The sequence below is a fragment of the Erpetoichthys calabaricus genome, chromosome 2, assembly GCF_900747795.2.
Source record: "Erpetoichthys calabaricus chromosome 2, fErpCal1.3, whole genome shotgun sequence".
Classification (NCBI taxonomy): Eukaryota; Metazoa; Chordata; class Cladistia; order Polypteriformes; family Polypteridae; genus Erpetoichthys; species Erpetoichthys calabaricus.
Genome location: NC_041395.2, coordinates 330,393,666 through 330,419,306, shown reverse-complemented (window position 1 = coordinate 330,419,306; position 25,641 = coordinate 330,393,666). Strand labels below are relative to the sequence as shown.

Sequence of the window (25,641 nt, the reverse complement as noted above, 5' to 3'; positions counted from 1 at the left end):
GATCATCTCTTTCATCATCTCTTTCAGTTTGGACAGTTCGCTTCGGCTGTCGTGCTCCGCGAGTGGGATTGCAGCTCCTGTTACAGCAGATGCTGCGGGCTCGCGATGAGTAGATGAGAGCACATACTGCAGGGCCTTTTTTAGTCTCGAATGATCCTCAGAAATCGACGATCCATCGTGACCTGTATCACTTGCACCCTCGCTCCCATTTTCACTCTCGACTGGAGACGATACAGTGGAGCGGGGTCCTAGGAAGTCTGTGCATTCGTCTGCGCATTCATCTGCCTGTTCTAGGTCAGTCACCGAGAGGCCATACCTCGCACTCGGGCTGGATGTCTGTCCAGACTTTGATGCAGCTTTAAGTTTCTTTTCCGGTTCTTTCTGACTTCTCTTCTTGTTACTCATGTTTATATATTGCAGTGGAAGTTCCTTGGGTCAGGTAAATACAGGATACCTCTAAATAATAAGAAATACGTGGGAAAATAAAGCTGCTGCTAGCGGAGCTCCGCTTCAGACGTCCATCTCCTGTAACGGACGAGACCAACATTTATTTTAAGATAAAGTTTACGATGTTCTGCTTTAATGACAAAATAAACTACAAGAATAAAGTCAACATGTTGATTTTAATCTGAACATAAGTGTCAAGATTAAAGTGGAAATGTTGAGAATAAAGTCGTCGTAGCAGTAACCGGAGCGCTTAAGCACCTCGGTCGTAAGACAGTCATAGTCAGCAGCATTTTCTGCTGAGAGATCGTAGCATGCTGTCTGGGCTTTGCCTTTGAGAAATGAGGCCAGGATATCACCCCATTCTTCATTGTTTAAAAATAACAAAATAAGTGTCCACATCGTCTGAGACAGTAAGAGGCGTCAGTACCTGGGAGGGAGTCCGGCATTGGTCCTGACGGATAGTGAGACATGACGCGACACGGGCTTCTGACTCCTGTAGCCATAGCTGTAGAAGTTGCAGCTCTGCTGCTATGTTTGTGAGAATGATTTTCAAAAAAAAAAAATAAAAACACATATTGCCAGTTATCATAACGCTTTAATCTAATGCTATACTGTGTGAATTCATCCTTAAGGTTTATTAATGGCACCAGTCCATTTGAGACATCTTTGTCCAGTACGAAGGCATTGGGAGCTGCAGCCTGCTGTGGGAATAATGGGCTTAAAATAAATGTATAGGAGTGTTAGGAGGGGGGCTGACAACAGACCTGTACAGCTAAACATTTGATTAAATGACAGCACGTACTGCAGGGCCTTTTTTAGTCTCAAATGATCCTCAGAAATCGGCGATCCATCGTGACCTGTATCACTTGCACCCTCGCTCCCATTTTCACTCTCGACTGGAGACGATACAGTGGAGCGGGGTCCTAGGACAGACAGACCTCAGTATGTGCGTCTTGGGAACTGCACATCTGACATTGTGGTCAGCAACACAGGAGCGCCACAGGGGACTGTACTTTCTCCGGTCCTGTTCAGCCTATATACATCGGACTTCCAACACAACTCGGAGTCCTGCCACATGCAAAAGTTTGCTGATGACACTGCTATCGTGGGCTGCATCAGGAGTGGACAGGAGGAGGAGTATAGGAACCTAATCAATGACTTTGTTAAATGGTGCGACTCAAACCACCTACAACTGAACACCAGCAAAACCAAGGAGCTGGTGGTGGATTTTAGGAGGCCCAGACCCCTCATGGACCCCATGATCATCAGAGGTGACTGTGTGCAGATGGTGCAGACCTATAAATATCTGGGAGTGCAGCTGGATGATAAATTAGACTGGACCGCCAATACTGATGCTCTGTGTAAGAAAGGACAGAGCCGACTATACTTCCTTAGAAGGCTGGTGTCCTTCAACATCTGCAATAAGATGCTACAGATGTTCAATCAGACGGTTGTGGCGAGTGCCCTCTTCTACGCGGTGGTGTGCTGGGGAGGCAGCATTAAGAAGAAAGACGCCTCACGCCTGGACAAACTGGTGAGGCTCTATTGTTGGCATGGAGCTAGACAGTTTAACATCTGTGGCAGAGCGATGGGCGCTAAGCAGACTCCTGTCAATTATGGAAAATCCACTGCATCCACTGAACAGGATCATCTCCAGACAGAGGAGCAGCTTCAGCGACAGACTGAGGAGATTGTTCATCCGCCACACTATGCGACTCTTCAGTTCCACCCGGGGGGTAAACGTTAACATTATATAAAGTTATTGTCTGTTTTTACCTGCATTATTATCAATCTTTAATTTAATATTGTTTTTTGTATCAGTAAGGTGCTGCTGGAGTATGTGAATTTCCCCTTGGGATTAATAAAGTATCTATCTATCTATCTATCTATCTATCTATCTATCTATCTATCTATCTATCTATCTATCTATCTATCTATCTATCTATCTATCTATCTATCTATCTATCTATCTAGAAGAAAATGTCTTATTTCAGTCATAACATTTGAAAATAATATTTTATATTTTATTTGAATTTCCAGAGCCTGGCACAGTTACTTCGCCTACTGCTGTCAATGTGACAACAACTTCTATATTTCTCTGCTGGGTCGCACCACTTGGAGGAAATGTTTCCTATGGAGTTAATTTTTCAAACAGTGGACGAACCCAACAAATTCTAACCAATCACACTTGCATTAATGTGACCAACCTGAACTCTGCAACATCCTATTCCTTCACTGTTTTTGCAGTTGCTGGAGATAATACAACAGTTAGTGATTCTGCAACCATCACAGCATTTACAAGTGAGTGAATATAATGTGTTTACATGATTTTGAAATAATGTTTTGCAATTGGGTCTGTTTACTAGCAGATACCACTCTCAGATGATGTTTTTGGCATTTTAGAATTGAGGAAAGAGGAAAGTCTAACGTATGGTTGATTTTCTTGCCATGCACAAAGCAGCATTGGAGACTGCTGTTATTTATTTTATTTCTCTTTAGTTGTTATTCTCAACTGCATTCATTTTTTATATATTTTCTTGGAAAAATTTAAAATAATATGCATTAGTGAACGGTTTTAAACATCATGGAATCTAAATATAACAATCTTTTTTTTTTATCTTACAGCAGATTTAAAAACTATTAAATTATTACTGTTTTCCACAATGCCGTATTCATTTTGTTACAAACTCTACCAATTTTGGAGTGATCATGTCAGCCATTGACAATGACAATGTCTTCCTGAGTCACACAAGAATTTTCAACTTGTGATGTCAGCAGGGCGACCACATATTGTACACATTGTTGAAGTTTCAGAGTTTTGGATACAAACACTGTGTTGTGCCAATCTATTTTTTTAAAAAGACTTCCTGGTGTTCATATTACTTTGTTTCTTTTGAGATTTGATATCACCTTACATTTTGGATTTGACAATCTGTTCACTTTCTGTGATAACAACCCCTTAATAAACTACTCTCCGTGTTATGATCGCTTAATCCCTTTCATTAAAAATGTTGCCAACTCGTTTTGAGCCAAAATTCAATCTCAGGTTATAAAATGTGTGATTCTAAGATGGAATTTTTATTTACTGAAATAGAGGTAATTGATTCAGAGTAACATAGTCTGATATAGCAAGTGGCTGAAATGATTTCTGATCTTTACAATTGAATATTTGATGTAATAATATCTCTGTCCAGAAATATAATAGGGTTTAAAGAAACACAGTTGTTAGGGAACTTAGCAGAGAAGGGAATCCCTTTTAATATTGGCAATGTGGCTTTGAATTACAGTAATCCCTCGCTATATCGCGCTTCGCCTTTCGCGGCTTCACTCCATCGCGGATTTTATATGTAAGCATATTTAAATATATATCGCGGATTTTTCGCTGCTTCGCGGGTTTCTGCGGACAATAGGTCTTTTAATTTCTGGTACATGCTTCCTCAGTTGGTTTGCCCAGTTGATTTCATACAAGGGACGCTATTGGCAGATGGCTGAGAAGCTACCCAGCTTACATTTCTCTTTCTCTGGCGCTGACTTTCTCTGATCCTGACGTAGGGGATTGAGCAGGGGGGCTGTTCGCACACCTAAACGATACGGACGCTCGTCTAAAAATGCTGAAAGATTATCTTCACGTTGCTATCTTTTGTGCAGCTGCTTCCTGAAACAACATGCTGCACGGTGCTTTGCATACTTAAAAGCTCGAAGGGCACGTATTGATTTGTGCTTGAAAAACAAACTCTGTCTCTCTCTATCTCTCTCTCTCTCTCTCTTTGTCTGCTCCTGACGGAGGGGGTGTGATCTGCCGCCTTCAACAGCTTTGTGCCGCGTGCTTCGCATACTTAAGCCAAACAGCCCTATTGATTTGTTTGCTTTTCTCTCTATCTCTGTGACAGTCACTGCTCCTGACACGCACTCCTTTGAAGAGGAAGATATGTTTGCATTCTTTTAATTGTGAGACGGAACTGTCATCTCTGTCTTGTCATGGAGCACAGTTTAAACTTTTGAAAAAGAGACAAATGTTTGTTTGCAGTGTTTGAATAACGTTCCTGTCTCTCTACAACCTCCTGTGTTTCTGCGCAAATCTGTGACCCAAGCATGACAATATAAAAATAACCATATAAACATATGGTTTCTACTTCGCGGATTTTCTTATTTCGCGGGTGGCTCTGGAACGCAACCCCTGCGATGGAGGAGGGATTACTGTATCAGTATTTAATTGGAATGTATTTATGGTAGAAATCTATCTATCTATCTATCTATCTATCTATCTATCTATCTATCTATCTATCTATCTATCTATCTATCTATCTATCTATCTATCTATCTATCTATCTATCTATCTATCTATCTATCTATGTGCCTGCATTAACTGCTTCAACAGCCGTAGGAAATGTTATTAGCTCCTCTAATCTTCATCAGCTTTAAATGTAAAAATTAACTCTCAGCTTTAGTTTGTCATAACATTTGAAAATATTTTATTTTTTATTTGAATTTATAGAGCCTGGCCCAGTTACTTCACCTACTGTTACCAATGTGACAACAACTTCTATATTTCTCTGCTGGGTCGCACCACTTGGAGGAAATGTTTCCTATGGAGTTAATTTTTCAAACAGTGGACGAACCCAACAACTTCTAACCAATCACACTTGCCTTAATGTCACCAACCTGAACTCTGCAACATCCTATTCCTTCACTGTTTTTGCAGTTGCTGGAGATAATATAACAGTTAGTGATTCTACAACCATCACAGCATTTACAAGTGAGTGAATATAATTTGTCTACATGATTTTGAAATAATATTTTGGAATTGGGTCTGTTTACTAGAAGGTACCGCTTTCAGATGATTCTTTTGACATTTTAGAATTGAGCAAAGTGGAAGTCTACTGTATGGCTTTTTTACTTCCCATGGATAAAGCAACACTGGAGACTGCTGTTATTTGATTTATTTCCCTTTAGCTGTTATTTACAACTGCATTTTATTAAGTTAAAAAGTGTACAAAAAAGTAAAAAATAAGTCTGTCATACATCACTCGTAAAATAAAAGCGTGGGTGCTTTTCATCAATCAACATTCAAAAAACACTTCTTAAAATCTTAGCAAAAGTGCCCCCCTTTTATTTTACAAGTGATGTATGAGAGACTTATTTTTTACTTTTTAGTACACTTTTTAACTTAATATAAGCGCGTTTTTAAAAAGTATTTTTTATATACATGTTTTTTCCAGAATTTTTTTTTTACTTGCCATTTTGTATTGCTGAAGGTACAAAACTTCCCTACCTGTTGTCTTTGTCATGAAACAATTAAAACATTTTTAAAATTGCAGTCATCTGGGGAAGACATGCGATTATTAATGGATACATAATTATCTAAAAAATCAACAACCTTTAAATTTGCTGATCAGGTTGCTCTTAGCCTTCTGATCGATCTGTCACCCAAACTGCACTTGCTTGGAGGTGCTTAAATCACATATTAAAATCTTGTGATCCACCTCACCGATTGTTTTGATTTTTTCACAATTTATACAGAATTTGTTTCAGTCTTCCAAACAGCATTGAATTTCATTTTATATTTTTTTAAAGTTATTAATATTTTTGTTTTCTAATGAGGTTACCAATGTACACAACGTGACCGTTTTGAAAAACTGATTTACAACAATTTTTATTCGTTTAATAACAAACAGGTGTGCTTAAGTCTATTGTGATTTGACACATATATTTCCTAAAAACATTTTTATCCACGGGTTTTCTGTGTTTTGTAAGAAATAAATTCGAGGATCTTTGTAACTTGAAAACGTGTTGTTAACCGGCACTTCCGGTAAGGTTCTGCAGAGGATAGTGCTTCTGAAGATGGCTTCAGGGCTGCTGTTTGCCGTTGGAGCGCCCCCTAGAAGGAAGTCAATTGGGAAACGTTATTTAATAATGTTTTCTTCATCGTAAAACTTTACCAATTTTCCACTTAATCAAACATATAGTTATCAATTTAACTATATTTGTGTTTAATTTTCCAAACATACATATCTGTATTATGTTAAGTGCTTTATAACACAATTTGTAATCGCTATGAAAGGCGCTGTATACAGCTTTTATAAACTGAATGTGGATTTCCAGTGCAGGAATTATTTGGTAAAAATATGTACTGTATATTATAATTTCAAGTGTTAGTAATGTAAAGATTTTTTTTTTAATTCTTTTTTTTTTTCCAAAAGTGTGTTTAATCTTTCTACTACTTTTAAGAGTAATGTGATGTATTTATTTATTTATTGGTAACTTACTGATACTCTCAGACAACTGACATAACACATAATTTTTCTCTCAAACCCACTTAATACAATTCAGGGTCAGACAGCTAAATCCTGGACAAGTGCCATGAGCATGGAAAAGACACTATATAAATAAAATGTATTATTATTATTATTATTATTATTATGGTGGCAGTCTAACGCATGACCCACTCATTCACACATAATAGGGCCAATTATGAATTATAAATTAACTTAACCTTCCTGTATTTTTGTAACAGGAGGGAAAATTCTCTGCACAGGGAGAACATGCAGAGTTCACATGTACAAAAGTTAGGTGTAGTAGTAAAACTCAAGTTGCCGGATCTGTAAAGCAGTGAGACCACCCAGCAGGCACCATGCTGCCCAACTGATCAGCAAAAGAATTCCATCTGTTCATCCATGTATTCACTTTAAAAGGCCTCTTAGTATAGTTCAAATGCAAAGGTGCAGGAGCCTACCCTTGCAGCATGGCCAGCAGGGCAGCAACCAAACACAAATGGGATGCCTGTGAACACCAGGATCTATCTATCTATCTATCTATCTATCTATCTATCTATCTATCTATCTATCTATCTATCTATCTTCACACGTGCACACACACACACGCACACACATACACACACACACACACACACACACACATTGGACAAGATCAGAGTTTCTGATTAATGTAATCTACACAGCTGTGTCACTTGGTGACATGTCATTTTGTAACCCACTTAATCCAGACCAGGGTCTCATATAGAGCTAGCACAGGACACAAGGCAGGAACAAGCCCTGAGCAGTGTGCCAGTCCATTGCAGGGCAAACACACACACACACACACACACACACACACACACGCACACACACACACACACACACACACACACACACCAAACACACACAAGGCCCAGTTTAGCATCACCAGTTCACCTAAATTGCATGTGTCTGCACAGTGGGAGGAAACTGGCGCACCTGGAGGACACCCACACAGACAAGGGGAGAGCATGCAAATGGCAAACCTGGTCACCTTACTGCGAGGCATCAGAATTACATGTGTCATTACATGTGTCACATGATGCGACAGCAAAATTCCATAATGTTGTGAAAAATATACAAAAACATGGAGACAATGACAACTTTATTTCTTTTGTACACCTAATACTGTAGTACTAGGGTGTTGTACCATGTTAGCTAATATGGATGCAGTGAGAAGTCAAGCAAAATGACTAGAAAGATTACGATATGCAAGCTTTCGAGGCAACTCAGGCCCCATCTTCAGGCAAGATGTAATCCATGTAAGAAGAAGGGGCCTGAGTTCCCTCGAAAGTTTGCATATCGTAATCTTTCCAGTTAGTCAATAAATGGGGTCATTTTGCTTGACTTCTCACAATACACCTAATACTCCAAGTTAAACTAAAGCCATTTATTACTCTACAGTTTATTCTCCACATTAACATTCTAATAATTAAAATCATCTGATTATAATCACCATACTGTCACTACTAAAGGCGTTTGTTTCATGTTTATAAAAGTTTTGGCTTTGTGAAATTCTCTCCATGATGACTGCCATATTAGAAAGCCTCAGTATCAGGCCTTTGTGTTTGCTATTATTTTATTAAATGCAACTGGTCTTGCTAAGATGCAATGGTCATTCTATTCAAAAAACAATATTATTTAAGTAATGCTATATGTTGTTTATATAGTAAAATTATTTTAATTGCTAAAAATAAAATCTAACATTAATGTAAATTATTATTTTCATATCATTTATGTTTATAGAGTGTGTTTACTGTGCAGCCTTGACTCTAAATGATTGTGTCGCACATGCAGATCTGTTTGTTGTGTTTCAAAAGGTTTATGATGTCATATTGTATGTAAATTCTCTAACATGAACAGTAGTGAAATAAGAATGCATAGTAACATAAATTCTAACCCAAGGTTAAAGTGCAAAACTCAAATAAGCAGCACATTTAAAAATGCTTACCATAATGCTATCAATAATGAGAGTAAAATAAATAAATTGTAATAATATGTAGCTAAGCATAATTATGATATTACTAGCAATAACAGAAACCTGATGGGGATGAGCAGGACATGGAGGGGCAGACATTTAATAGGAAGGACAGACAGAACTGAAATCAGGGCCCGGTTGCTCTTTTTGTTAAACAGAATTTAAACTCAAGGCCTCTTCATTTGGATGATGAGCCCACATTAGTGAGGTCATCTGGATTTGTCTGGAAAACACTCTGGGATGAGGCCTTATTTTAGGAGTGTGTTATAGACCCCTGCCACAATGCAGACAGCAAGTTTACAGGAGGATTTTCTAGTCATGAAAGACTTTATGTATCCAAATATTAACTGAGCTAACATTGTAAATAGCAGAGTGCAGAACAGGAGTTTTTTGACGTAATCAGTGACTGTTTAATAAGCCATGAGTGAGAGGGGAGCCTGTCTGCAGTTTGTATTTTGTAATAATCAGGATGGAATTGAGGGTGTGCATGTGATTGGACGACTGGGGTCAGGTGACCAGCATATCATACAATTCTCAGTGTTTTTGGAAGAGCAAGCAGGAAACAGTTGTGACAGAGCATCAAAGGAATAAACTGAAATAAGCTTTTAGGTGTGAAGACAGAGAGCAAAGAGCAGTGGAACCGCTTTAAAAACATTTACATAGGATGCAGGACAAGCTCATCCTAAATCTGGAATTTTCCTGTATTTTATTATACAATATATTGTATTTTAAAAAGCAGTCTTTGTGGAATATGGTCTGGGAGTGTCATCACTTCATGTGTAAATCGCATCAACAGATGCGTCTCAATTTAAATTGAAGAACAATTCAGCATTTTATCCAAAGCATTATGAATAATTATTAGTGTATTTAGTGTAATTATTTTTGTCCTGCTTATTCCTTCCCACTCAGCATCAAAAGCACAAGGACTGAGTACAATTACACAACAGACCTTACTGACTAATGTGAGCAATAAAAAAAACAAACATTCAAACTTTAAATGAACAAACATCATATAGAGTACTGTACAGGCATACAGAATACATCATATAGAAATACTAACAACATCCATCCATCCATTATCCAACCCGCTATATCCTAAATACAGGGTCATGGGGGTCTGCTGGAGCCAATCCCAGCCAACACAGGGCGCAAAGCAGGAAACAAACCCCGGGCAGGGCACCAGCTCACCACAGGGCGAAATACTAACAGTAGGATGAAAAAAATAAATAAAAATACATATTGCCAGTTATCAGAGCACTTTAATCTAATGCAATACTGTGTTAATTCATCCTTAAGGTTTATTAATAGCACCAGTCCATTGATTATTTGAGATGTCTTTCATAATAATAATAATTCTTTACATTTATATAGCGCTTTTCTCACTACTCAAAGCGCTCTCCACACAAGGAGGACCCGGAAAGCGAACCCACAATCTTCTTACTGCAAAGCAGCAGCAGTAGTACCACTGCACCACCTGATATGTCTTTGTCCAGTATGAAGGCACTGGGAGCTGCAGCCTGCTGTGGGAACAATGGGCTTAAAATAAATGAATAGGAGTGTTAGGAGGGGGGGCTGACAACAAACCTGTACAGCTAAACATTTGATTATGTGTCACCATTTCACGATACTATCTATCTATCTATCTATCTATCTATCTATCTATCTATCTATCTATCTATCTATCTATCTATCTATCTATCTATCTATCTATCTATCTATCTATCTATCTATCTATCTATCTATCTTGAAGAAAAATGTCTTATTTAAGTCATAAAATTTTTAAATAATATTTGATTTTTTATTTGAATTTCCAGAGCCTGGCCCAGTTACTTCACCTACTGCTGTCAGTGTGACACCAACTTCTATATTTCTCTGCTGGGTCGCACCACTTGGAGGAAATGTTTCCTATGGAGTTAATTTTTCAAACAGTGGACAAACCCAACAACTTCTAACCAATCACACTTGCCTTAATGTCACCAGCCTGAACTCTGCAACATCCTATTCCTTCACTGTTTTTGCAGTTGCTGGAGATAATATAACAGTTAGTGATTCTACAACCATCACAGCATTTACAAGTGAGTGAATATAATGTGTTCACATCATGGTAAAGTCATTTTTTGGAATTGGGTCTGTGTACTAGCAGGTTTTTCTTGTAGATGGGGCTTTTTGGAATTTTGAATTGAACAACACTTAAATCTACTGTTCTGTTAGGTAGGTTTACTTACCGTGCCAGTTTATAATTGGATTATTTAATTATTTCACTTGTCATGCTTTTGAGAAAAGAATTTTGAAGAGACATTTGTGAAGCTTTGCTATTCCTTTTTTTCAGGCACCACTGTACTATCTAATCCAAAGTTATTTGCCTCCTTTTCCCCCCAGTGCCCTTGAAATAAAAATAAATGGCTTTGGAAATGTAAAATTCTATGGAGGATTGTTATGAAAGTGGAATGAGTAAAAGTTGTCCATGAGTGTCTTTTTCTTGTTTCAACCTTCTTTTGCTCCTTTTCCTCAAATATGATATGTTTTCATTTTCAACAAAGTTTTGTGTTATATTTTTATTTTTTCATTTAAGAATTTCTTTTTTTCCACAGCTTTCACTACCAGAGTTTAATATATTTGTTGTTTCCTTAAAGCATGTTATCTTATTTCCAGTAATCATTTTTCAATGTTGTTCACTACCAGGATGGAAAAATTCTAACAATTTAATTTTATCTTTAATGTGAGCATTTTCAACACTTTTTACAGCGTCGTTAGAAAGGTTTCTTTGCTCCTGTGTTTTTAATGATCTGCCACTGAAATGAACTTATTGTAATAAATTGTAAAGCGAGACACTAAAATTTCATAGTTTGTTTTAAAATAGGTTTAAAATTTTATAATCTGTTCTATTTTTCTTCCTAGTTTCAATGAATGTTACTTTGGAAAGACTGAAGTTTCCTAGTTTGCTTGGAGAAAGTAAATGTGGACATTGCTTTCCATTGATAACTTTGGGTATTTGGCTGAGATTTTTGAGTAAACTAATAATTTCTTTTTTGAAAACATTTTGTAAACTTCATCCACCTTCCTTATTGAAATCATAGGCTTTTAAAATAATGTAATCTTCTTATTTGAATTTACAGAACCTGGCTCAGTCACTTCTCCTATTGTTAGCAATGTGAGAACAGCATCTATATTTTTTGCATGTTTGCACCACTAGGAGGAAATGTCACTTACAGAATCAATTATTCAAATAGTGGGCAAAGCAAACAAGTTATTAACAAAAACACATGTATTGATGTGACAGACCTTTTTTGTTTTAGCAGTTGCTGGAGATTATCTAACAGTTAGCGATTCTGTCACCATCACGGCATTTACAAGTTAGTGAATATCATGTGTTGGCATTATGTAGGAGTAAAGTTTGGGTTTGACTGCCAGGATTCGTTCTGTGTACCAACAGCTCTCTCTTTCAAAAGGGGCATTTTGCATTTTAGAATTCAGCAAAGTTGAGGACTACTATAGGGTAGCTTTATGTCCCATGCACAAACTCTCTTTGGATTTTGTTATTGTTTAATTAATTTGCCTGTAATATATTTTGGAAAGACTACGATGTCTACCCCAAAGTTTTTTGCAGTGATTTCCCTCTATAGTAAGAATAAACGGCTTCGTAAATTTATAGTTCAATGGAGGAATGTAGTGATAGTAAAATGAGTGAAAGTGGTGCATCAGTTTCATTTCTTTTTTTCCAGACTTCTTTTGCTAATTTTTAGGGCTGGACAAGTTAACGCATTATTATTGTGTTAACGCATTTATTAATTAATGTGGGAAATTATTTTATTATGCGTTAATGCAGTTTTTGTTATTATTATTATTATTTTGAAAGCCTTAGTCTCGCTAGTGATCGATAGAGATCAGTGATCTTCTTGTTACAGTGCTTTTCAATACGCTTTTGCTAGAAGGAAAGTTAACTTTGTTGATTTGACTTCAATTCCCTGCATGTGCGTGAGTAGCGAAGAGCAAACAGCTTCTAAAATGGCATGTGGAGAGACACCTAAGTGAATGCACAAAGCAAAATAATTCATGGATGACTTTTTTTGTATTATCGCTGAATCAAACTCTGTTTTGTCAGACTCCGATTTTGATGCAAGTGATCTGGAGATGTATATCGAAAACGAAAGTCAGGTACCGGGATCAGCTGATTGGTCCCCAGATGATTGTGGTGCTGAACACTTTCGTGTAGATGATGCACCTATGGCAACATTCGCCTGGGAGGACAGACACTTACAATGACAGGTAGTACAAACCATATTGCGTCTCACTGCAACTGCCACCCCCGCCCACCTGTCTCACAAAGACAGCAAGGAAGACAGCCCACCATACATTCCAACCGATCGTCGAGCCTCCCCCTGTGCAGCAGCTGCTGCCACACACTGCAACAGGCAGCAACAGACGTTTTATGTTGATTTATGTGTGAAACCATTGCTTTGTGCACTTTTCAGAAAACTGAGGTTTTTTTAGAAAAAATACTACCCCTCAAAGAGCTGCTACTGAACATACGACTGTTTATGCTGCTCCCTGATAAAAGAAAATGTTTCTGCTGGTATCTGTTCAGATAAAAAAGAAAACAGATTTAGAAATGTGACCTTGCTGTTGCTCGGAAGGTGCCTGTTATAATGTTGTGATCGTGGCTCTGGACTCTGAGGGTAACTTGTTTTTCTATATCAAACTAGATAAACGTTAATGCTCTGGCAGTGGCAAATAGTTTTGGTTTTATATTTGATTTGATTATATTAATGTATAAGTTGAGATTTACAAGAAATATTTTAACTGCTACTATGGAATGGGAATACTGCTGTTAAAAAGAACCTTATTTATTTAAAGTGTTTGCAAACCAAATACACGTAATGCACTACTTTTGAGTTCATTATTGAATTTTGCACAATGTGATTGTTGCAATTGTCTGCGAATAATCTCGAATGGATGCTGTTGTTAAACATAAAAAGGATCTCCTTTCAACAAGTGTGAGTTTTTCAAGATGCTGCAGATAGAAGTGTAAATAAAAGTGTATTGTGACTTTTCTAATTTTTTTATTTGTCAGTTTGTGTGTTCACATTAACACTAGAATTCCTGATGCCTACGAAAAAAGCTTGTAATCCCAGCCCACCTTTAGTGTTTTCAAATAAAGAGGTAGTATAATAGCACATGTTTCTTTTACCACGTCTTTATCTGAAATCAGCGTCAGATCAGGGGTTTGGGGAGAAGGGGGACGTTTGTGGGAGCGTGAACGTGACTGAGAGAATTAAACTGAAAAAATAATAACTTTTACAAGTACTATAAATTTATACCGGCTGTTACAGACAGAAATCAAATGTATGCTTTTATTGTATAATATTAACAATAAGAGCAACTCACTACTCAAAACGGTAAATTTGGCAGGTGGCCGGAATCATGTCCACATTTAGTCATTTATTACTAAAACATGAAAAACATACATGTTTACATAGATTGTTGTAGACACAGAACACACATGAAATGCATGTATTCCAAATGACGATATATTATTTACTCTATACAACTCTAGGCGTTTCACTCCAAGATAAACACTGAGCACTGAGATGCTTCTTTGCGAATTGAGCTGTAGCGGTGGGCGGAGCAATGGGATAGCAGGCTGCTTGCTGCTTGTGCTGATTGACGCATTTACAACACAAAAAATGATGCCAGAGAGGTGCAAAGGGATTTAAGGTGGGCTGGGATTATGAGTTTTTTCGTAGACTTCAGGAATTCTAGTGTTACAGTGATCCCCCGCTATATCGCGGTTCAGCTATTACGCCCCCGCTACATCGCGGATTTATTAATATTATTATTATTATTACTAGGGAGCTTCGCTCATCCACCCTCGGGTTTGGTTTACCAGATAAACAATTTAAACAGATTGTTATTTTCATGGGAATTTTTACATATGCATTATTTTCATTTTTACTTTAAAACCTTTGTAAAAACAATATTTGTCCTTTATTTCCTTCCCCGGGCGTGGTTAAATCTCTTTCTCATGGCACTTACAACGCTGCTCGCGTTGTGAAGGGGGGGTCTGAACGCACACTAAAGAGATGTGATTGGTTCAGCTGGTCTCTTGCTGCTGCTGCTGGTCAGCTGTGTGTTGTGCTTGTCATGCTTTGCATCAATCACTTAAAAGCCTGTACAGCAGCTGACCTTTTGTCACTTCACGTCTCTGCTGCTAGCTTTGTGAAGGGGGGAGCTGAATGTACGCTAAGGAGAAGTGGACAGATCATCTGCTGGCTTTCTGCAGCTGCTGCTGGCAAGCTGTGTGTTCTGCTTGTCGTTGTTGTAAGAGCTGGGAGCACCTGAAGTTTGTCTGCCAAAACCATTCCAACAATTGCTAGGTTAGGTGTCAGTGAACTTGTTTAAATTGTTTGTAAATAGGGCGTGACGTGCAAAGGTCACCTTCTCACGGGTTTTGCTTCCTAAGGCTGTAATGTCTAGTCTTGCGTGTCGTCAAAGTGTCTCTCCGAGATGATCTGGTCTTGATCGCTTTGCTGAACCCCCCCGGAGGCGCGCTATACTCCTGCCACTTCGTGTCTCTCCCGCTCGTGTTGTGAAGTGGGGGGAGCTGAAAGCACACTAAGCAGAAGTGGACGGATCAGCTACTGGCTTTGTGCTGCTTCTGCTGCTGTTCTTCTTGTTGCTCTGCGCGTCGATCATTTAAAAGCCTGTACAGTAGCTGTCCTTCTGTTTCACTGCCTTGTCTTGCGTGACGTTAAAATGTTTTATAATAGAGAGATGTTACTCATATCCTTAGCCCGACATCCACATATCATATGTGTTTACAAAGTGTTGTTTTAATAAGTTTGCATGTGTTTAAAGCGTGTGGGAGGGGTATTTTAAGGCTTAAACTATAAAAAAAAAATGTTCATTTATATGGTCTTTCTGTATAGCGGATTTTCACTTATCGCTGATGGGCCTGGAACATAACTTCCGTGATAGGTGGGGGAATCACTGTAATTGAAAGTAATCCAGTTCTGTGTATATATAAAATCACTGCGCAACACAATTCTTGAATTCCACATTGGATCTTGATGAACAAAATATTCAATGGAAAATCTTTACTGTGTAATAATGTGTAATTCGTTGAGAACAAAATGATGTAACAATAGGCAATGTAAAGCAAAATTACCAACCCATTAAGGGCTGGATTCAGTATCACACCGAACATCAAAGTCAAAAACTAAAATAACAAGCTGATTCAACTTGCGAGAATTTCATCACAGTATCTCATAATGAGCCTCAGTAGTGTGTATGGACCACACATTCCAGTATGTACTCCCAACAACATCTGGGCATGATCCTGATAAGTTGGCAGGTTGTGTCCTGGGGTGGGGGTGGGGGTGGTATTGCCAGTTGAGCTGCACAGTGATGGGCTGTGAGAACAAATCCCACTAGAGGACGTTGGGCGGTCATGCCACTTTCATGGAGTATATTTCTGACAGTTTGGTCAGAAGCATGCACACCAGTCGCCAGCTGGAGGTCATTTTTTAGGGCTCAGACCGTGCTCCTCCTGTTCCTCCTTCCACAAAGGAGCAGATTCCGGGCCTGCTGCTGGGTCTATGCCCTTCTATGGCCCTATCCAGTTTTGCTCATGTAATGGCCTGTCTCCTGGCATCTCTTCTGTGCTCCTGAGACTGTGCTGGGAGACAGCAAACCTTTTTCTGATGGCACATATGAATAATACCCTGGAGGAGTTGGGTTATCTGTTCAACCTGAATCACCTGCTGGTACCACCTCATGCTACCAGTAGTGACAAGGACATTAGCAAAACACAAAACTAGAAAAGAATCAGAAGAATCAGTCAGGAAGAATAAGGAGAGAGCAATTGTCTATGGCCACCACCTGCAAAAACCTTTCCATTTTTTGGGGGGTGTCTTGCTGTTGCCTCTCCAGTATACCTGTTGTCACTTCCATTTGCACTAAAGCAAGTGGAGTTGATTCACAATCGCTTGTGCTCCTAACTGGACAGACTGATATCCCTGAAATGTCATTGACTTTGTGTTAGACTGTGATGATTAAGTGTTCCCCTCATTTTTTTGATCAGTGTATTTGTATGGTTCTAGTAGCAGAGTACATCACTCTGGGTTATGTGAAGGATAACAAGTATCTGAAGAGACCGTAAGCAGCTACAGCTCTTAGCTTTGAAAGAAGTTCCATGGACAGTCAAGTCAAGTAAGCATTGGTGGTACCTTTACATAAGAGTACCAAAGTAACCACCATATTTTTCAGTTTTCTTTCAGTGAAATCTTCCTAAATGTAATATTTCCGATGTTGTTGAACAGAGTAGGACGTTAGGTATTACTTTTTAGATCAAGCAGTAGTTTTGGATGCTAGTCTACTTTTTTTAATAGGTGAGAAATACCATTGCTGTTTTTGTACATGTTCTTAAATACAGTACCTTTCTATGATAACTAAGTCCAATTAGTAGATCATCACTCTAAACCTTCTTTGTCAAAGTACTCCATTTTAAAATCAGCTTGCTAAAAATAAATGTGAGCAGAGGGAGAACACATAAAGTCCTCAGAAATAGTGATTTACCCAGGAATAATACCAGCATCGATGAGACTGTGAGGCAGTGATGTTAAATGCTACACTCCTTGCTGTTTAAGCTTATTTTTTATCATAAAGACTTTTTATAATTAAATATAATAATTTTAATGTATATGTTTAAACTCTCATAGTTTTCTAATTAGTGTTTCATTTTTATGTACAGAACCTGACACAATCAGATGGCTTAATCCCACAGATGTTACAACAACATCTATTTTGCTTTCATGGACAGCGCCACAAAAATTCAGTGATTCATACAAGATAAAGATAATGAACAATGGAATTGTTTTTTTAACAAAAGAAACTTCTCTCAATGTAACCGAGCTGTTGCCTGGGACTAGCTATACTTTCAGTATTGCTGGAATTGCTGCTGATAATAAAACAGAAGGAGACCCAATTTTCATCACAGACTGTACAAGTAAGTGTACTATAGCTGAAAACTATTTAAAACTATTTAAGTGCATGGATGTGACACGTGTAAGTAACAGTGCCATAATCTCCAGCTTGTGTCATTCTTGTGCTTTATCATTTAGCAGTGACCTGTTGCAATGTGATTTCTGGTATACAAGAAAGTGAGCTTGATACTTCTGTCAACGTAACATAACCTAACTAACTAACAAGTGCTTTGACTGGATTTTGACTGAACTGTGTTTTACTTACTGTTTCTTATTTCTTCTCTTAATAATAAAAAAGGGTGGCATGGTGCCTTGTAGTAAGGAGACCAGGGTTGGCATCCCAGGTCCTCCCTATGTGGTTTTCATGTTCTTCATGTGTCTGTTTCATCTGGGGTGCTCTGGTTCCCTCCCGTCCTCACAGGTGGTGCAGTGGTAGTTCTGCTGCTTTGCAGTAAGGAGACTGTGGAAGATTGTGGGTTCGCTTCCCGGTTCCTCCCTGTGTGGATAGCGCTTTGAGTACTGAGAAAAGCGCTATATAAATGTAATGAATTATTATTATTATCATCCAAAGACATGCAAGTTAGATGAATTGGCAATGCTACTGTAAATTGGCCTGTCACTTTGTGTGTGTGTGTGTGTCTGTGTGTATGTGTTCGCCCCATCTAGGGTTTGTTCCTGCCTTGCACCCTATGCTAGCTGGAATTGGCTGCAGTTCCCCTTGCACCTCTGGTCTGGATTATGGGGGTTAGAAATGACATGACAAAATAAAACAATTGCTAAAACTTGAATATGCAGGATATTTTAAGTGTTTCACACATCTGAAATAATACACATTGAGTTGGTTGGTCAAATTAGTTATCACCAGTTTATTGTAATGAATATAACCGCGCAGCATTCCTGACAATGTCAAAGATTTACGCAGATATGTAGCAGGATTAACAGTACACCTTTCCTGTTTATAAGCTACTACACCAAGGCAGTGCAGTCACAGCTCCAGAACTTCTAGCCCAGCTACTGTATAAAGTTTATAACTCTTCTGCACATTTATATTAGTTTTTTCCTGGTTTTCATCTGCATTAAATGCATGTGCATATGTGGTGTGATGAGGGCTAATTTATGTCTCATGTCTGATACTGATAGGCTGGAATCCATCTTTCCACAACTTTTTGAACTTTGCAGGTTTAGAAAAATAATGATTGAGTACAGAAACCATTTATTTTTCTCTCCATGCACCTCAAATTTATTCCAAACCTTTACAGTATATCTATCTAAAGCTTATTTGTTATTTTCTAACAGATTTATTTTTCTACTTGTCAGTTTTCTGTAACTTAAAGCCTGATAATTATTTCTCTTCTGCTTTACAGATACTGCAGCGGTAATAAACGCAACTTGTGTTGGACCAAATTACAATGCAGTTCTTAATATTACATGGCAACCACCAAGTGTACCATATACAAGAGTTTACATAAACAATTATACAGTTTATTCTCCTGCTACATCTTATGTCATTGGAGGATTAAACTATTTCACCACCTACACAATTACTTTAATAAATACTGGATGTGGAGGAAATAGTACTCCTGTGGTGTTAAACTGCCAAACAGGAATCACAAGTAAGTGTGTTTCTTATAAAGGTGATCATTTGTATTGGTAAACTGTAAAACAATTTTTAACTCCTGTAGATTACTAATGATAAAACAATTAACTGTGTTAAATTTGCTTTTGGCTTTAATGCTTTCCTTTATCTGACACCCAACTGTTGAACACGGTCTCTTGACTGCCCTCCCTGGGCTGCATTTACCTTGAATTGTCGTTTAGTATTCTGCTTTATCATAGCTTTACTGAAGGTGTTAACTGTTTTTACAATTTAGTCTGTTTATCTCTCTTTTAATATGTTATAGCTTGCAACCTATCATTTCCCTGTACTCTTTAGAGATGTTACAAAACAAATCTCAACAAAAACAAATACAATGATTTCATAATATAACCTAAAATTGGGTTGTATGTAGAAAAGCAATCAGTAAAAAGACAAATTTTTGTGTTATTTGTTTGATGCCATTTTGTGTGTAACTATTTAAAATGTTTAATCTTAATATATATATATATATATATATATATATATATGTATATTGTTGTTCTTTTTTTAGGTCCACCAGATTTGTCAAATGTCGTTTTAGTGCTCATTACACCAAGTACAACTTCTCAGACCATTACGTTTACCTTCAAACCCTTTAGTAGCTCAAATGGTCCAGTACTGCACTATGCAATCATAGTAACTTCGAACACAGGTGAGGAAATATTTATCTTTAAATTCTACAAAATTAACAAAAACATTTAGAATATCAAGAAATAATTAAAATAACCACATTTCTAACAGTTATGCCAGGTGGTTGTCTCATGCATTTGTTGTCACTGTGGAAACTCAGTGCTTGCCTCAATTGACATCAATATCTGCTTCTGCCATGTTAACTATTTGTATCTATAGAGTAGCTTTTTTAGATAAAATAGTACATATCTAGAATTTCCATAGTAGTGAGAAGGTGGAAAATGTGGCACGTTGTAAATCACCTTCATGCAAAATTCATCTACTGTATATGCATTGTATAGAAAATATACATGGGACACTTAAGTAGAACACAAAAATATCTGAGTTCTAATTAGAAAATGTTTTGTAATATTGTTTTACTGCAACTTACAGTATGTTTGATTGTCATATTATAACACAGATAAAACAACACTAAAGGAATGAAATATAGCTAATGAATAAACCACAAAATCCTGATCTTTTTGTTAACTGAATAAATTGACTGCGCTGTACATAACAGAACAAACACACTTCAGACTGCTACTGGAAGCACACATTTTACCAAGACACCAATTTTTAAGCTTTGGTTTTTGTTCTGCCATCAACTTTTCCCCGCTACATACCAAGCAGCTCATGAACGAGGATGGATGAATTTTGTGTAGCATAGCATATAGGTATTTATTGTTTTTCAGATTTACAAAAGTTAATGCTTTCATTCTATTCATTCAATTTTAATTTTTTGCGAAACAAGATATTATAAACACTTTATGTTGGTTGATCAAAGGTACATTATATCAGCTTGTGTAGAGCTGATTGTTTTACAATTATATGTTTTCACAATGCTGGTTAGTACTACTAAAAGTTAAAACAATACATCAGTCCAAATTGATTTACACAGTATCTCTATGAATTGAATGCATCACTCTGACTTCTGCTTTTCAAGTTTAAAATCATTTTTATTTTTTGCAGTTGAAAACAGATGTCCACAAACTGTGATATGCCTCGGTAAAATAAAGTATACTGTCAGATTTCCAAAAATACCCACACCCACCATTTTCTTGGCTTTGTGTTATAAGACACATTGTTATTCAAATCAAATAGCATTTGCAGAGAGTAAAGATAACTCCAGGAAAATTACAGTACCGTTCGCAACCTTAAGACAAGACAACACATGACTTTATCTATAACTGTATTTTAACAACATATGTAATGTGAAAAATGTCACAGAATTGCAGCAGTAACAGAGGTTCTTTACTGGCTAATCTGTAGGCCTTTTAATATATTCCTGACTGAGTGACAGCATACCATTTGTAATAGCCTTGTTTCTGGTGTCAGAAGACTCTGGAATTTTTCATGATGGCAAATGTTGCTAAAAGTATTTGAATGTTAACTATGAGAACTCAGATTCAGCTCACACCTTTAGTTCCTTTTGTAATGTTAATGCTGCCTGAAATTGCTCCTGTTGTACTTGCATAGAAATGACAGATAAAGGTATCAGTTAAATCAAGTAATGCAAATGAATTTTCACAGCTGAAATATTTAATTCTATTTCTTGGAATAATTCTGTTCCACAAGGTGAAACGTGTTGTATCTCAGACCACTACGACATATGACGCCATGCTATGAATAAAATTAGGACAGAAATTTAGGACCATTTTTTTTTAAATATTGTGTGAAAATCAAATTAAGTTACCTATCCATATACTCAGTGATCTAAAGAAGTTATCATCTGTCCAGATTTATATCTATTGTAGAAATGTTTGAAAATTTTAGTGTTTCTGAATTTGTTATTATTGTCTATATGATAGTGGAGCGTATTTTGTTTATATTGCAGCTAATGAAATTCCTGACAAATCTGTCCTCATCAACACCTATAATGATTACACTAATGGTCAGACTGACACTTACGTGGCAACTATAATTGATGTCAAAAGTGTAAATCCAGCAGAATTGTCTGTAGTCATAGGAGATGGAAATGTATACAACGCTTACGTAAATGGTCCATTGGATTCTACAAAATCATACAAGTATGTTCATTCATTAGATCTTTTTTATTTTTTGAATAATAATAATAGTGTTAACCTAAAGTAATAATCGTTTAAATCCAGTTTCTTATAGTCTATGGCATGCTTAGCTGTGATATCTCTTCCTCTCTTTTTATCTACCAGCGCTTTGTTTTCATTTTATCTGCCAATACTTTTTTTTAAGTCTTCTTCTTCAGACTCCCTCTAGCTCTTCAGATTTCACCACAGCCTGCTTCTCCTTACCACATGGTTTATAGTTCTGGGAACTAGACACTAAAAATGATAGAGCAAATGTTCACTTGAATAAAGAAATTATATATCAGATAGCCAAGAAGGAGAGGAGAACAAAAACTCCAGCTGGAGAATATAATGGAGAAAATAAACCTTTAGACATTTCAAGGACAGAAAGAAAAATAGCTTTTGTGTAATTTTAACTTCCAGATGTTTAAACTGCTCCAATTGATTGATTGATTTTAACCACAAATCACTAGATCAGTGAATAAATTCTCAAAAAATAATTTATTCAGAACCTTCTTTTCTAAGTTTTATGGTAATTTAGTTGTTTTAGTTGTTAGTTTCTTCTTTACACAAAGTATTATGGTAGTTTAGGAATTGCACAGGTAATTTTGTTGCCAAACTAACTGTAAAGAGAGAGCCAAAAATCAGAACTTTGGAGAGAGTGAAGGCAGGAATATTGGCTTTGGCAATAAAGAAAGTGAATCATAAATTGAGAAAAGGGAATCTGAGGAGTCGTTCTGTGCATGGGGAGGAACGGCTTAGTTTAAGAAAAGAAGGCATGTCTTCAGCAGAAGTTGAAAGAGAATAAGTTCTTGTCTGGGTGTAGATGGCGAACAAGCTTGTGTTTCGTACAGTAGCTCACATTTTTAATTAAAAAAAAACAGATAAAGAAGAACTTGCCGTCAATGCTTAGTAAAGAAAGGGCTTGTTAGTTTAAGAGCGAGATGTGTCTATTGTAAACTTATTAACTATGTTTGCCTTGTATATTCTTAATAAACATGTACATTTGTTTTAGAGTAGTGGCTTCTAATTAAGTCAAAAATTTGTATTTTCTTTTATAGCATGTGTATTATGGATAAATATTTTTGTACATGTTTTATTATTTTAAAAAGTATGTTTTAAGAGGATTTTATTTATTTTAGTATTTGTATAGTCACTGGACAGTAAGCCTACAGAATTTCATTTTATTAATAAAAAATAAATACATAATACATGCTCTGCAGTTTATTTATAAAAAGAACATTGGATTTTTTTATATGGCTGGTTATGCAGGAGTTTGGTGTTAAAAAAAAAGAAAATGATCAAGAAAACAAATTGAAATTTACGATTCTAGTGAAGTCAGTGATCTGTATTGGCCCTAAAAAACCTTATCAGAGCATCCCTAATACTATTCCATGCTAACAAGTTTACTGGGGAAAAAAACACACTTTTGTCCATCTTAATTTAAAATCCAGTGATCTTATAAAAGTTAAATAAAACTGTACATTCATTAAGATTAGCAATGATACATTTGGGTCGAAGATGAACAGAAGTATATCATCTGTATAGACAGATACTGTTGCACAAATTTCTTCCCTTGTAATTATTTTTATTTCTGAATTTTGCCAAAGGTCAGCAGTACAGTGTAAATTGCAAATACTGTAGTACGGGAGATGATGGAAAGCCTTGCAGAGTTCCAGGTTCTAATCTGAAACAATTTAAGTTAATGTTGTTTACTCGCACATAAACTTATTTTCTCCAGTAAGTAACTTAATCCTGGTGAAAATATCTGGACCAAGCCCAAATTTGCACAAAACAGTAAAAAGTTACCGCAATTCTAATAAATTGAAATGTTTTTCTGCATCTAGAGGCACTTAAACATCTGAGAGCTTGGTTACTGAGGGAGTATGCAGTACAGTAATCCCTCCTCCATCGCGGGGGTTGTGTTCCAGAGCCACCCGCGAAATAAGAAAATCCGCGAAGTAGAAACCATATGTTTATATGGTTATTTTTATATTGTCATGCTTGGGTCACAGATTTGCGCAGAAACACAGGAGGTTGTAGAGAGACAGGAACGTTATTCAAACACTGCAAACAAACATTTGTCTCTTTTTCAAAGTTTAAACTGTGCTCCATGACAAGACAGAGATAACAGTTCCGTCTCACAATTAAAAGAATGCAAACATATTTTCCTCTTCAAAGGAGTGCCCGTCAGGAGCATATAAAGTCACAGAGATAGAGAAAAGCAAACAAATCAATAGGGCGAAGCACCGCGGCACAAAGCTGTTGAAGGCGGCAGCTCACACCCCCTCCGTCAGGAGCAGACAAAGAGAGAGAGAGAGACAGAGTTTGTTTTTCAATCAAAAATCAATACGTGCCCTTCGAGCTTTTAAGTATGCGAAGCACCAGTGCAGCATGTCGTTTCAGGAAGCAGCTGCACAAATGATAGCAACGTGAAGATAATCTTTCAGCATTTTTAGACGAGCGTCCGTATCGTCTAGGTGTGCGAACAGCCCCCCTGCTCAATCCCCCTACGTCAGGATCAGAGAAAGTCAGCGCAAGAGAGACAGAGAAAAGTAAGCTGGGTAGCTTCTCAGCCATCTGCCAATAGCGTCCCTTGTATGAAATCAACTGGGCAAACCAACTGAGGAAGCATGTACCAGAAATTAAAAGACCTATTGTCCGCAGAAATCCGCGAACCAGCAAAAAATCCGCGATATATATTTAAATATGCTTACATATAAAATCCGCGATGGAGCGAAGCCGCGAAAGGCGAAGCGCGATATAGCGAGGGATTACTGTACATCCAACAAGCTGCAATTTTTGATGATGACTTTCTTTCTTTAATCCATTTTGATTTTGTGATATTATTATAGGGAGCACTTTCTTAATTCTTTTCACTAGAATATTTGCCAAAACCTTAACATCATTATTCTGTAATGACATTGGTCTATAAGATGCACATTCCAAAAGGTCTTTATTTTTTCTTTGCAAAAGACAGTGATCAACACCTGCCCTAAGGTGTGGTGTAGCATATTCTTCTATTTTGCTTCTCCAAACAGAGCTGGGATTAACAGAGTTTACAGATGAGGTGGAATGACAGATAATGTAGAATCAACGGACTCATTACAGTGGGACCAGAGCAGAAAATAGACTTTTGACATATTTATGGCAGATGAAATTTAATATAGATAGACAGATATAAAGTATTAGGTGCAGGAAATAAAAATGCTAGATCTGAATGCATTATGATTTCTAACTTGAAGTACATCTTATGAGAAGAAACCAGAAGATAATTAAGACAACTAATAGGATGTTAGATTGAAAGGGAACAGCTTCCGGTATCGGGTCGCATAATCGCTGAGGACTAATATGTATTTATGTCCTCGCACTGAGGGCTCAAAGGGACCTACAATATCGACCCCGATTCTTTCAAAGGGGACATCAACTAAGGGAAGGGGAACAAGAGGAGCATGGTCCCTCCTAGGAATTTTCCGTAATTGACATTCCGGACAAGAAATACAAAAACGGTGAACCTCCTCGTTAATTTCCGGCCAATAAAATTGGAGTTGATCCACTCTAAATTTTTTTCGGAGCCCAAATGGCCTCCAAGGAA

General features: G+C 37.2%; 1 protein-coding gene across 30 annotated transcripts in view; it reads left to right on the top strand.

The window, feature by feature from the left end:
* The window catches only part of LOC114669643 (receptor-type tyrosine-protein phosphatase eta-like), a 151,789-nt gene that overhangs the window by 108,039 nt on the left and 18,109 nt on the right, over positions 1-25,641 (top strand). For 24 of the 30 annotated variants that reach the window (XM_051923391.1, XM_051923384.1, XM_051923373.1 and 21 more), the window contains 7 exons: positions 2,488-2,748; positions 4,943-5,203; positions 10,533-10,793; positions 17,468-17,722; positions 19,064-19,312; positions 19,847-19,987; positions 21,839-22,031. In XM_051923391.1, coding sequence (XP_051779351.1) covers positions 2,488-2,748; positions 4,943-5,203; positions 10,533-10,793; positions 17,468-17,722; positions 19,064-19,312; positions 19,847-19,987; positions 21,839-22,031 — 1,621 coding nt within the window. The remainder of the gene's footprint in view (positions 1-2,487; positions 2,749-4,942; positions 5,204-10,532; positions 10,794-17,467; positions 17,723-19,063; positions 19,313-19,846; positions 19,988-21,838; positions 22,032-25,641) is intronic. The other 6 variants (XM_051923389.1, XM_051923375.1, XM_051923372.1 and 3 more) reach the window with 5 other exon arrangements.